The sequence below is a fragment of the Pararge aegeria genome, chromosome 3, assembly GCF_905163445.1.
Source record: "Pararge aegeria chromosome 3, ilParAegt1.1, whole genome shotgun sequence".
NCBI lineage: Eukaryota > Metazoa > Arthropoda > Insecta > Lepidoptera > Nymphalidae > Pararge > Pararge aegeria.
This window is the reverse complement of record NC_053182.1, coordinates 12,742,874-12,758,028: the sequence shown is the minus strand read 5'-3', so window position 1 is coordinate 12,758,028 and position 15,155 is coordinate 12,742,874. Positions and strand designations below refer to the sequence as shown.

Genomic DNA, 15,155 nt, shown 5'->3' with positions numbered 1-15,155 from the left:
ACATACATAATATTCCTCTAACGATAAAATGGTCATTTTTAAAATCTTAATAATCGATGAAATAATTGACAATTCAATTGTCTACTCACGACTAGTGCCACTGATTCCCATCACTATAAGTACAGTGACAACTGAAAAGTATGATTAACACAGATCGTCGTCAAATATAAAATTTAATCATTTATTACCTATAAATGATTAGATATTATATTTGACGAAGCCATATTTGATATTTTGTATTCATTTAATGTATTGCCATATAATGATGAAACCGTAAGCTACTTCGCTCTATTTGGTTGGTTATGAAATATAGTACCCCAGCACATAATTTAAATAAAGCCTGCTGCCTGACCAGATCAATGATAAACTTGTTCTGGGGACGTCACTTTTGCATGGCTATATATTTGTCAGAGTAGTGTGTAGAAAACAGTTTAATTTAATTCGCAATATGTCGGGGTTTTTATTTTCCTTGCCAGCCTGTACAGTACCTACCGTATAACAAGCAAACAGGGATGCTTTTTTGAGGTTTGGCTCCCTGGCGTTGAGCGCTGTTGTTTTAAGCTGGTTGTGGGTTCGATTCCCGAATAAGAAAAAAAAACAAATTATCTATCTCAATCGATCGGTAACTACCTCGCTTGTCTAGTGGTTATAACGGAAGAACAAAAATTGTCGACAATTGGAAAATACCCTGACAATTTTTTCATAATAATAATTATTGACATAATAATTTATTTACCAGTTAAAAATAAAAATATTAGGATTATTGGAGTTTAAAATGAAGCAAGCCAAATAAAAAGTATTTTGTTTATTTACATTCTTTTGTAAGAGTAATTTATAACCTTTACAGTATTTACAAAATATTAACTATATACATTAAGCAGTCTTTTCGGACCAGGCAGTTAAATTATATGTATTTCTTTTATCTTTCATAGTATGCCCAGTAATTTATAAATAAGTCTTCATTTTTACATTTAAAACTATTCTTAAACTTTAATAGGGGCAATTAACACCAGGATGTAAAAATGTACAATTGTCACCTTGTCGACATGAACCTTTCCTTTGAAAATATATACAAACGGTTTTACGACCGCCTCCGCCGCGCCCCCCTCGGCCTCTTTGCGGCCCCTCCCAAGTGCCAGATTGTTTGCCTCTCCAATGACCACCAGTTCCACGACCTCGCATATTACCTCTAAAGTTTCCAGGGCCGGCAAATCCTTCTGGACCGGGAGGACCAGTCATATTAAAGTCAACAGGAGGAAACATATTCTGGGGCATGTTAAATCCTTCTGGTGGAACAGGGAACATATTCGGTCCTACGAACATTTCGGGACCCATCATCATATTTTCAGGCGGAACCATCATTCCTGGGGGCATATTAACTGGAGGCATAGGGCCTGGTGGCATAGGACCAGGAACCATACCTGGTGCTGGCATTGGACCTGGCATACCATTAGGGATTAAAGTAGGAACTCCATTCGGCCAATCTCCAGGCATCATCGGTTGCCCTGGGGGGAACCCTGGTACACCAGGGAATTGTGCTGGAGGGAAACTGGTAGGAAATTGTGTCATGGCCGTGGGGAACATCGTTGGCACGTTTATACTGCTGCTATTTGCCGGGGGTGCATTACCTTTGGGTTCAGGCCATGGCATATTTCTAAAATCACTAATATTGTCTTGATTTCCAGTGGCATCCTCTAGGGGTATAACTATGGGCTCGGAATACGTATGAGTTTCAGGGTCCGGTTCATGAGGTGAATCTGGTATCATGGCTTTATGGAAATAAAGCGGTTGAAGGGTACCCTTTTGTCGAATTGCTTGTATATCTTTTTCTTTGCTATTTTTACCATATTCTATGTGAACTTGGCCTTCAACATCGATTGGTATTAAAGGCCTCCAAATAGTCCTTTCCTCCATTACATCATCGGTACTAAGATTCCTAGCTTTTTCAAAAGCCTCCCTTTCGTGTATTCTTTCTAGATGCTTCATATCAGTAAACGTCTTTGTTACGTTAACCCTTTCCGTTTCATCAAGTTCAAAGTATTGAATTTCTTCCAGTTCTGTATCTGGCTTCCATCTAATGCTTTTTTTGGGTCCTTTCCGTTTGTGATAACAAAGTACACCTTTTAATCCGTTTACTGTTAATGTATGCGGCTCCGTGTCCATACTTTCATCGACCTTTTTATCCTCTGGAGTGTCTTTGTCAGTAGTTTCTTTAGAAACTTCTTTAGTAACATAAATGTCTGTAGGTTTTTTATCTTTATTATCAGGACTCATGTCTTTACTATCTTCTTCATCAAGTGTGTCTTGATAAAATCTTGGAGGGACTGACTTACTTTCACTGTTTGGACTTGTTGGGGTATGCGGAGGTGAAGCTTCGTTAGATGCATCTTTGGATCCACTTGTACGCCGTTTTCTTTTTTTGGGCTCCTTTTTATTTGTTGCAGATGCATTTAATGCATCCATAAACATATCGCTTTCCTGTAGGACCATAGCTGAAACAAAGAAAATAAAACAGTTATTTCTAGTTCTATAAACCTTAATTGAATATTATATAACATAAATAATAGTAAACAAGTCTAAAATGCATGTTATGATGGGTTCATTATCGTAAATATCCACATGATGATATATATTATATAATTACATAATAAGTAGCCTCTGTCTAGTACCGAGTTAAAATATGAAACCTGTGATTAAGTATGATGATCTTAGGTAGTTATTTATCATTGTCTTAAGATGTGTGAATTGCATTAGCAGATAATTTAAATAAACGAACATACAATACAGAAATGTATTCGATCCCACTCTTAGCTATTTTCAACATAATTGAACGACCTTTGACCTATAGTTGTACTAGCTAGCTACTAATTGTTTTAAATTTAGGAGAGATAGAAACAATAAGTAAAAAAATTTAATAATTAGACAACTAATTGATTTATAAAGTATAACTAGTTATTTTTTTAAAAATAAAGATTGAAAGCTATAGCTTAACTAGTTCCAGAAATTATTATATGTAGGTCTGAACGAACTGAGTAAATTATTGTATTTTACTGGCTGACTCGGTTAAGCTGACGAGCAAAATATATTTCTGCTAATGATAGGGTATCTAAGGGAGCTGATACTGAAGATTTACATTTTTTAACGCAAGCAATACAATATTTAGGTTTTTTTTTTGTTTTTATTGAAAACAAAAAAAAATTTAGCTAGGAACCATCTCCAAGTGAACCCCATAAGTTCAAAAAGTTTTATCAAAACCAGACAAGTCATTTAGGACGAGATTTAAAAAGCACATCTGAATTTTTTAGATCTATTTGAATACATGACTTAAGTGAAACTGATTTTGGTGAAACTACGATCGTGCGATATCGTGGGGAATCCATCAAGCGAGGCAGCGCACAAAAGCATAGACACCATTTTGTAATTACGTAAATTTTCTCTGGGTTAGCTCGCTTGATATTTTATGCTAGCCCCCAAACCAACAAGCGTTTAGCTTTGCTATACAAAAAGGTTACGATTTACTAAACATTTAAGCTGATTAACTATTTCAACGAGATAAATAGTCTAAGGAAATCCGTCAGTAATAAAATAATCTGCTTTAAATTATTTATTTATTCAATGTAAATCAGTAGAGTTATTTGGCCGTACAACCATATTCCATAGACACCGAAATCCATCAGTAACAATAACTATATAAGTAAGTTCTAACGCACTAATTTCAGAATGTTCTAATCCAATTTTCATTTAGGAAGGTTGCATAACATCACGCTACAACCCTTAGTTTACGAAGGTGAAAGCGCCGGGCACAGCTACTAAATAAGGAAGTCTTAAGAGTTTGTCTGTTGGTACGCGCTTATCTAAAAATGTACTAGTCAATCAGTCAGGTAACTCAAAACAATAATTTTGTAATTATGGTACTTGGGTACTGTAGAAGGCTGTATTTTTAATCAGTTTGAATTTATAACGGTTTTGACCAAAGGGGCACATGTTTACAGTTTTTGTTGGAAAAAACTTATGCTTCAGGCTTCAGGCTCGAGCTGAAATGTTATGTTTGAACTAAACGAACCTTCATTTGGAAAAATACTAAAAATTCGAAATTTCGTAGCCGCATATATTTGAATTAAATAACCGTATGATAAGAAGAACCAAGTAGCCCAAAAAAAAAAACGCAAATTTTGTGCTTTCTGATTTACACGAGTTTTATTATTGATGCTAGTGTACCAAGAAACAAAAGCGAAAAAAAAATCTTAAAATTAATTTTGAAAAAAGAATACTCTACTCAAAATATCCCATTTACTTAAACTTTACTTTAAAACTTTAATTAAAAAAAAACTATTCAACTTAAAAAAATAAAGATTTTCCAGCTTTGTTGTTGTCTAGGCTGCACTGTTGGGTCACTGTGCTTGACTAATTGGATTGCAGTTAAGAGTTTTATGAAAAGGTCTATCATTGTACTCAAAATTAACGACAGAAACCAAAATGGCCTCGAAATTTTTCTGTTCATTTTGTTATTTGATGACAGCCCATCCCAAAGGCCTTGGACAAAGTGGCCACTGTAGGCAGAAATAATCTCTTAAAAAAAAATTGAAAACGAATTCACACACGTTACGATCGCTTTTAGTCATTATTCTACGTTAATTAAGTTAGAAACAATTCGCTAGAATAAAAATTAAAGATCGCAAGCGAATCCTGTTATTGAAATGTATACTTGTTCTATTTCGCTACAACATTTTGTACAATTTACATTTAATGTTATGAGCTTTTTATGAGTCCGTACCCAAAGGGACGGGATTTTTTTGATAAAATTTTAGCATAACAGTACTTAAGTTTATTAAAAACTAAAATACGGCTTAAAGGCAAAAACAAAATTCTTTAAATGTCCAATCCCGCTCATAATACACACGCCCTAAATGTTCAAACCCCATATTTCGCAATAAAATTGTAATTCCAAACTAAAGTCCTTTAAAAAAAAAGTATTATAAAAAAAAAGAGAATTCGAAAGTATATTAATGTATTGAAATTAGCTTGTCCTAAAATAATTAAATTTTATCTAAGGTTTATGTAAGTATGTTAGGGCATTTTTGCGAAGTATTATTCGGATTAAGACTAATTTACAGACTAATTACAGTTTCGGTAACAATTCAAATTTTATCAAAATTAAACTCTTGAGAATCTCCGAGATTTAGGTGAGATCACACACAAATCAATACAATTTTCGAAGTCTGTTAAAAATTCACAATCTCCTAACAATAAACTCAGTAACGTCAGACTAAAATAAACTTACATTAATTTTATAAGCGCTTATGCACTCAATTAAAAAAAAAATAGAATGGGTTCCACTTTACTTTGTTATGTTACGGTGTTTCGGTAAGTGAAAAAAAAGTTTGTGCAAAATCTCGTAGTGCAGTTGAACTGCAAAATTGCCGGTTTTGTGCAGTTGGCATAACTGCATCAACTTAACGACTGCACGCGAGCAGTATGGTTGAAGTCAGATCCCAATGCAGTTTGCGTACGTTTGGTTGCAGATTCGATGCAGTTATACCAACCAACCACAGGAAAACTGCTAAAGGGGTTTGAATATTCCAGAATGAAGCATTTTGTATTTCAAAAAAAGAACAAAATTCGACAAGATTCAGATACCAATGAATTAAGTTAAACTAATTGACTTCGATTGTTATATAACAATATTAACCGTCAATATTAATTTATCTGGTATTTCAGGATAGTCAACTAAGGAAAATTGAACCAAAGAATAATCGTATTTTTTTCTTAAATCATCGAAAAACAATACTTTGAGCCAATATGTAAGTTTTCGTTTTTATTACTTACTGATGGCACCTTTGGTACTTAGCTTATATTTCAGGAACCTTACACTTTTGGTTATTTATCTTAAACAATACTTATTTATATTATTTACGCCAGCTATCGATTATTAGAAGATTGATACATGGCCGCTATTAACGAAAAAACGTGTGACATGGCAAGTGTGTAGGCCAAAATATTCCAACCACTTTCACAGCTGGTGTGCAGGTCTCAGTATGTATGCACTCTTAGGATAAAGTACAGGCCATTCAGCACAGGTGACCCAGTTGGCGACCTTGGCTAGGGGTGCGTTTCGGGCTTTCAATTTCTTTACTTTTGTAGATGCAAGAAATCTCCCTCGCAGTACGCCGATGTGGTTTGTTATTAGGATACTAGCGTAACCAGTTATAAGAGGGACAACTTCTAGTGCTCACAGGCATTGCTTTGACCAAAGCAGTATTCGTGGGCAGCTGCTAATTTTAAAATAGGTATGCGAATGTTAGACGATAATAACCTGCGATAACAATAAATATATAATAAAATAATAATAAATTAGTACAACGTTAAATATATTTAATAGATGTGGTTTCATTAGTAGGATACTAGCGTAACCAGATATTAGAGATGCCTTCTAGTGCTCACTGGCATTTCTCTGACCAAAGCAGTATTCGTGGGCAGCTCTTAATTTCAAAATAGGTATGCGAATTGTTAGTCGATAATTACCTGCGATAACAATAAATATATAATAAAATAATAATAAATTAGAAAATCGTTAAATATATTTTTGAGCTAGATAATGGACCAGAAGGCACAAACACTAATTACTAATATTGTTTACTTCTAAGGGTATTCAACCTCTTCTATAAACCTAGTCAAAATAGTTAATTTCCTGCAATTTAACATTTGTTTTGTTTTGAAATGTTTTGTCACAGTTTAACTGACAACACCTTGTCAGAACAGGACAAAACACTATTTATTCCAACGTTATACCACGATTACTAATAACGTGGGCTAAGACAAGATATATGATAAGACAATTTTCATAAATACATATTATTAAAGAGTTTCGTGAAATTAAAATATTTCGGCAAATACAACCGAAAGCAAGACCTTGACTTGCCTTGAATTAAAATGAAAAAAAAGAAGAATAATATCAGTTCTATAAATATAAATAAAGCTTTCAAATACAGTAGTATCTATCTATCTACATATAAAAAAGCTTAGGTAAATTAGCGAAGCAGCCTTTTGCCAAAAAAAATTGTCAGTCATTCTGAAATCGGATAAACGAGAACGCGATAAAATGTGTCTAAACATAATGACTAAGTATATGACCCGCATCAGAATTAATTATTTTTGAAAAGATCGATTAAATTTCACCAACATTTAGTACTTTTGTTTTAATATTTATCTATACTACTAATAAATAATAAAATTAAGAAGTGTCCAACGATTCTGACATCAGGGGTTTGATTTATATGCTTATATTGAGGGGAACAAGAGAATCTGGACCAAACTACACTATTGATTTACTACGCAACTGTTTTTCTTGCATTGTGAATAATGCATAATATGGCTCAATAAAGATAATGATCTGCTATTTGAACCAGAATAGCCGGAACCTGCCTGCTTAATTGTTGGGAAACAAATGCAAGATAAAAGAAATTAAAAGAGTAGAAATTATGTATATTGATGTCACAATTAGTAGTTCGCTATTTAGGTTAGATTTATTTGCTAGAAATTAAGAGCGTAGCAATTAATTTCACACAAATGTACTAAAATGCTGGTAAATTCTAAAGCTCATCTTATGTCCATTTTCAATATTCAATCCATTGGAATCTGTTGATTTATTACTTAGCAACGTTGTTATTGTAAAAAAATATCCATACAATTTATAAACGATAACTTTGCTTAGTAACGTATCACAAAATTAATAGATTGAATATAGAAAACGGACGATAGTCGGTCCTAATTTATATAAAATAAAATACGTAGATGCATATATAAATCTAAAACTTGGCTACATAACTTATTTTTCTTCACCTAACGCATGGGAATGTCGTTGGAAATACTTTTGTTATCGTTATCGATCGAAATCGGAATATCGTTTTCGCTTTGGAAGCTTATCCCTGTGTAATGGATTCCAACAATATCTTTTGATTGTATATACACAAATCTCTAAATTGACAAGTCTAAAGATGCTTTTTCTACGACAAAATTAAAGGGATGGCAAAACTTTTAGACTTGTCATATTACGTTAGGTATATTATTTGTGCACAACTCAATTGGCACCATTAATGGCTTTGGGATAAATATTTCTGTAGGTATGTAACGTGTAACGTTAAAGAGCGCTGACGTTAAAAAAATATCGCAAAGAATTATTTTTTAACGCCCCCTGTAGTTAACGGTTAAAGCATTGTAATAATGCAAGTGACCACAAAATCGGTCTCGTAGTTTTCAGAAAAATCAAACCAATTAACCAATAGGGGATACGCTTTAGAAGAATCTACACATACATACATACATAATTGGAGTTGGGTAAAAATAAAAACACGAGAGCAATTTGCAGCGCTCCCCTGTGGAATATTACCATAAAATATATCCCATAAGATTACGTTGCAAAAAACGCATTTACAACCTTTAAAAGGTTCACCTGTTAGTACTACGATATCACAGACAATAAGCAGTCAATTTTATAAGTAACATTCCATTTATAGTAGAGGGAACATCTGTGCTCTTTTTACACGACACTACTATTATTGTATGTTATTACCATAATAAGTATAGAACCAATAATTCGTCTAGCATCTGAATAGATATGTTGTTACTTTGCTTAATAGTGTCCTCCGTCTCTAGCTTCAGGATTGCATTACAGCGATGCAACCTTACAGACTGAATAGTTTTTATGGTAGGTACACAGGAAGGACTTGTCGTTTCTTTCATAATAACAAGTACCTATATACTTGTACATAGGTACCTACTTAAAAAAATCAATATTCTATAGCACTTTAGCAAATTTAATTTTAAATTTAAGTTCTTAATTAATAAGAATTCAATTAATAACTCTATAATTATTTCACTGAATGAAGTAAATTTTAATAACTTAATTGAACCTAATGCCCTCGGTATTATAGTCGGGTGTTGGGTCTACCAAGCCATAGGCCTAGAAAATTATAAGGTAGGTACCTACATACCTACGAAACTCTTAAATATTATGTCAAGGGTTCCTTCCTATTCCTAGTTTCATAGGATCGGTATTGATTACGTAGAGACACGGGCAAAATGTGCATGACGGCGACTGCATGTCCTTCCAAGCTGTTTCATGCCTGCGCTCTACTAGTAGCACGTCATAGCATCAAGATCAACGCTCTCGCTTTTCAGTCAATCTCGTGACAACTTGTTGAAGTTTCTTAAAATAAAGGTCCCTTTTTACATTTTTTTGATTGTTTATTCGCGACAGAAAAGAGTCCGCCAAGCGGAAATTTCGTAGGTACCTTGTTAGACGTTTCAGTATTTCCAAAGCTTATTAAGGTCCTAGCTTAGTCAGGTTTTTAATTTATAGCCGTTTCTAAAGGAATAAGCAGAACAAATTTCAGGTTTTGTCGAAAACTACATATATAAGTTCGATTCATTATTCTTGGAAGCAATTTTGAATCTACAATTATGCCTGCTTCAATATAAGTTCAATAGGTATGGTGCCATTTGCAGAATAGCCCTAAACTATTTGAATCAATTTACCTACCTTTTAAATTTCGGATAAATGTGTACAACCCAGATTTTTCTCTTTTAATTTTGACTCGAATTGCGTAGGTACCTTAATGCATATAAATAAATAACTCTGGCCTTGTTTTTAATCAGTTTCCGTTTGGTAACTAAACAACCAATTGTTACGTAAGTATTAACAAGTTAGGTACCTAATTAATCCTACGCTAGGAAAAGACTACCCTAACTCTTGATGTATTTATTTAAGATGGGCAAAGAAACCTTATTGAACAGAATGTCAATTTATCTTTATAGAATATGAAAAAATCCTTATTTAGCAAAATTATTGATCAGTAGCCTTTTTATGGCATACATAGATAATAATAATTATATATTATAGGTATCTATCTATTTTATTTGGAGGAAGTTTATTATAATGGCTAAGGTGTAAGGTACTTATTTCGCAATTTGACTATGGTATCAACATGGCTGTAAAATTGCTCATTTTATATTGCTGCTAATATTACCTAGTGATAGTGTTAAATTTCTTTAGGTTTCAGCTGCCTTGTTTGTATTTTATGCTATATGATAAAATGACCTGACACCTGGCATTTGGAGTCTTGAGATATTTGTTATGTAGTAGAACTTTTTTTCACGAAATTTATTATAGAACCTATCTTGGAAAGCTCATTTAATTTTATTTTTTTTACTGACTGAAACACGGTCACTCGAATAATTTCTTAAGTATGTTTACTTATTTATCAGCTGATGCGCGACGTTTCGCGGAGCCCCGCTGTTCTGCGATGGATCTTCGCGTGCTTTACTGAACTGCAGGCCCCGCCACCTCATTAAAGGTTTTTTTAAATATTAAACATAGTATAGACACATGGTTCTAAAAATTTAAAAATTTATTATATTATTTGTTTACAGGCACATTCAAAACAAATTCTATGAGACCCATCAAGTTATGCATTTTAGACTTACCACACTCGAAATTGCTAACTATAAATTTGACTAAAAACTTTAAACTATTTAACAGGAATTCTTCATCTCCATGCTTTCCTGAAAAAATAAAAAAGATAAGTAAAATATTTGAAAACAGATCTTTAAAACAATACTTACGTTTTGGTTTAGGTGGAATTAATTTTATAGATCCTGGTTTTTCAGTTATTTCAAATGTTTTTAGCTTTTTCTCTGGTGGGCTTTCATTGTGAACAGGTGATGGCCTCTTGGGTATAGAGACTGTTGGTGGCAAAATTGGTGGAGGTGGTTTCTTGCTCAGTAAAGCCGCCCTAGAAGGTGGTGGCTTAATTTCCTCTGCCAGACCATGATTCCTAAATTTAGAATGAAAAGTTTTAACTGTTTTAGGTTTTGGTTCATCCGGTTTCCGAACTTCAATAGATATTGAAGGCTTTTCCTTTTTGACATCACTCAGTTTTGGTATTTTACCTAATTTCTGTATGGAAGGACTAGAGATTTTTTCCTCAATTTTCTCCACAGATAACTTTCTTTCTTTAATTGTATCTTTTTCTCTAACCTTATCTTTATCAGTTACCAATTTATCGCTTTTGTCATCCCTAGACTTACTACTACTGCTGCTGCTTGAACTCTTTTTACTGCTACTGCTCTTAGATTTTGAGCTATGAGATGAATGGCGATCCTTATCTCTTGATTTATCCTTACTACTATTATGTTTACTAGAGTTAGAACTATCTTTATTACTACTTCTATGTTTATCACTTGATTTACTTGAATGCTTGGAAGAACTGGACGATGATTTTGATGAGCTACTGCTCCTGTTTTTATCATGCAACCTATCTTTACTTTTACTTCTATGTTTTTCTTTGTTTTTATCTTTTTCAGGTGTATCCAAATGCACTTTATTATCATCTTCAACTTGTGATACCACCTGTTTTCCATTTTTTAAGGTAATTTTCAATACAGGTAAAATGTCTGCTTCGCTATTGAGTTCCTCTTTTTCATTAGGTTCAATATTAATATTTGCTGGATAAATGGAGACATTTTCAGGTTTTTCATCTTTGATACCATTTTCAACAATGACAGAGTTATCTAAATCCACAGATTTCTTTTCCACCTCATTATCGGAAGTATCAATACTGATAACCTCTGTTTTTAATTCTACTTGTGCCTCAGATATTATTTGTGTTATATCTGACACTTGAACGGTTATCACTTGCTCTCCCTTTACTGTTTTCAGCCATTGTTCAACCAGTTTTGAAGCCAGAGCTCTGATTGCTGAAAGAGAATATGATATTTTAGATATATAAATATGAGAATTATGTGGCATAGAACAGACAATGAAAATCAGCAAAGGAGAAGGGTTGAAGACATGCATTTTTTAACCATCAGCTGCGTTATATTTTTATAAAAAAAATATTTACTAAAACTAACTGAACAATACATGTGGGATCGGTGAAAAATACTTCTTATCAAGCTTTCCACTTTTATAGTCAAGACTAGATATGAATTAACAATTAGAGGAATTGTTAATTAAATATATTAAGTAAATTGCTTCAAAAAGCATGTTAAGCCATTAATTTTGGTCATTATATGTAATAATTTCCATGTAATTACCAAATATTAGAACAGCAAGATGAATCGAAAGGCTCTATATCCTATGATTAAGAGCCCTACTGCCCAATACTGGGTCACTAATAGGCAATTATAGTAATTTATCACTATTTCTATTTTTTTTTTTTTAAATTTGATTAAATACAATTTCCCATGTCACAATGACACTCATTTTGCAGTGTAAATTAGGTTTATTTAATTAAACACAATAAATAATTAAAGATAAGATATTATTAAAATAACTCACCAAAGTGATTTCCATCTTTTGATAATTCCTTGACAAGTTTTGGGCAATTATTAGTTTTAAGCCTTTCTATATCAACAGGACATAATAGTAACAACTCTAATAATTCTCGCACAAGTGGCCAGTTCTGAGCAACAATGCTCTCTGTCAGCCACATATGTACCAACCGCCATCCTCCTGATCCCATAAATAATCCAAGAAGGTCAGTTTCTGTACATTTCAGGATTTGTATGTATATACACTTAGATACTAGTTTTTTGGAATACTTAGTCATTAAGCTGAAAGTAAAAAAAGAATGATAAGTCTTATGAGATCATTATGATAATAGTAGGATACAGTGCTTAGATAATCATGGAATTTGGATTAAACTAATGATTATTTTTAAATTAATAGTAACTTACCCAGCTAATCTGTGTACTTCATCCCTGCTTTTGATGCCCCCATTTGGTGACATAAGCACGCTGAGGCAATTTAGTAACTGGATTGGATCTATACGGGGCTGTAACAAAAAACATTGGTATCATCTACCTGTTTGGTGATTAGGGGCAAACTGATTAAGGCTAAAACTTAATTCTTAAGATTGTCTTTGATTTCATGTGAATTCAAACTAATTTAAATTTTTTATCGATAGTATGTTTCTTTTTCATCAGCAGATCAAATTATATTTTTGATGGATATTACGCTAACTACAGAACTGAAGTGACAAAGATACTTACTAGGGGTCATCTGTCAGGGTAAAATTGACAAAAATTATCTGTAGGAGTCTAATTCAGAAGTTCTATATTCGTAAGACCAGTATTTGTGTATTCCAAGATAATGAAATACTTTTTAGATTAGAGACCTTTGAAACTTGTATACATTTTTAAGACACCTTAATGTTGTTGTACAAGAATATAGCTGGTATGATTTTTGTATTAAAACACAAAAGAAACAGGGGTAACATACATGCATGCAGGCAGTTGCTACAGTGGGGTATTTTAAATTAATCTCCAGGATGAATTGGCCTAGAATGATAGCATAAATGCATTGCTATATTGCTTTTTGTTTGTAGGCTATTCTACTATCGGGCAAAATGCGCGGTATAAGAGTGTCGTTCATAAAGTCACGTATCCCAAGTAGAACGTTAAAAAATTCCACGCCAGCTCCTCCGGCTATCTGCCACGCATTATGGTCGCTAGTGTAGAGTCCAAAGTCCAAGTAAAAAAGTGAAACCAAGCTGACATTCTCTAAATCATTTTAAATGCAGATAACACGTAATCCATATATTATAAACCAATGTTGGTTGATAGAGATTCAGATTTTAAACAATTTTGAATGTGAAAGTAATAATTATTATGCGGCGATGACGTAAGACCATAGCGACAGACTCCATTCGCAATCATCGAAGCTACTTTCTATTTGTAACAATGACCTATTTAATAGAGGGCAGCAACGTAAGTCATGTTAGAAAATATAATAGGTATCTATATAGATGCTAATGATATATCATTTATAGCGCAGTTTAGGCACCATGTAAATTTTTTCGTATGACGTGTAACTTGGTATAAAGCATAACCCTAGCTACGCCAGCATAGGTGGTAGGTACGCTGGTTTATCATCGGCAGTAATTGTACTAATTTAGATTTTAAGCTAAGAATACTGTGGGTCAGATTCTAACTGCCTGAATGAAACAGGCTTAAGAGTAATTTGTATTAAAGTTATATTATATTCCATAAAAAACTTACCATGCTTTTGATATTGCGTGTTAAATTTCAACAAAGATGCGGATGACGTATTACACAATCATGTGCCACGCCTTACTTGTAGCATAACAAAATGGCGGCCCTCCGAGGAAAAGGAACGGCGTAAAACCATTTTTTACACATATCTCAGACACTAGTACTATTTAAAGTTCATTCTTAGTAACATACACTATTTTCTAGATCATTATATCACCGATGTGTAAAATATTTCAATTTCAATATATATCGACGATGACGATTTTGCTAGAATAAACTGTTTCAGTTTTATTTTTGATACCTACTATGTATAATATACCCTATCCATTAAAAGTAAAATCATTAACTCTTGAAATAGAAAGAGTAGTTTTTTAATATACACAACAAAGGAATCTTAAATAAAGGCCAGCGACAGGACACCCTTGAATCCGTCCGAGAGCAGTCGCTAATCCAACAAGCACACGACAAGCGAGCGAAAAGCTGAATGATAATAAAATTCGATCAGCAATAATTGGAGGTGGAAGTTTTTTAAGATTGTTATGTTGGTACTATTGAGAAAAATATTGCCAGTTTACAGTGTACTGTAAATTTAAGTATTTACACAAACTTTCAAAAGATAATTCACAAAAGATAATTATTTAGTATTCACGTTTCAACTGAATCTCTTTTTAAAAATAATTAAACAATTATTGAAATTATACTTCTTTTGGCGCGTTAGAAAAAAATGATGTGAGTAAATTTTAACGATGTGCGCGCACACCGTCTCAAAAATTCGACACCCTGAAGTTAGCTGTAAGGTTTGACAGTGTTTACTTTCAATTTTCCAAGTATACGGACTAATTCCGGTGATCTAATTGATTCAATTGTTCAAAAATTGTAATGTTGTGTAAAACTTTGTTGTCCGTTAATGATTCTACTAGAATTCCAAATTTAATTTCGTTTACCTTATATGTCCTTTTTTTTGGGTGATATTTAAATAAACTTTATTTGACTAGATAATGCTTTGAAATAAAAACTTTCTTTCTCTTTTTCTTACCTTTTTTCTATTGTAGTTTTTTCTACAAACGTAGATTAATTTTTAAAATATTTTTATCTTGGTACGC

At 33.0% G+C, this 15,155-nt stretch overlaps 1 protein-coding gene across 1 annotated transcript; it reads right to left on the bottom strand.

Moving 5' to 3' along the window:
• Positions 1 to 790: 790 nt before the first annotated feature.
• Positions 791 to 14,524, bottom strand: LOC120637423 (serine/threonine-protein phosphatase 1 regulatory subunit 10). The gene is made up of 5 exons (XM_039909262.1): positions 14,059 to 14,524; positions 12,736 to 12,833; positions 12,338 to 12,612; positions 10,621 to 11,754; positions 791 to 2,492 (listed from the first exon to the last, which is right to left on the bottom strand). The coding sequence occupies exons 1-5, from the start codon at positions 14,059 to 14,061 to the stop codon at positions 991 to 993; spliced, it is 3,012 nt and encodes a 1,003-aa protein (XP_039765196.1). The 5' UTR covers positions 14,062 to 14,524; the 3' UTR covers positions 791 to 990.
• Positions 14,525 to 15,155: the final 631 nt, after the last annotated feature.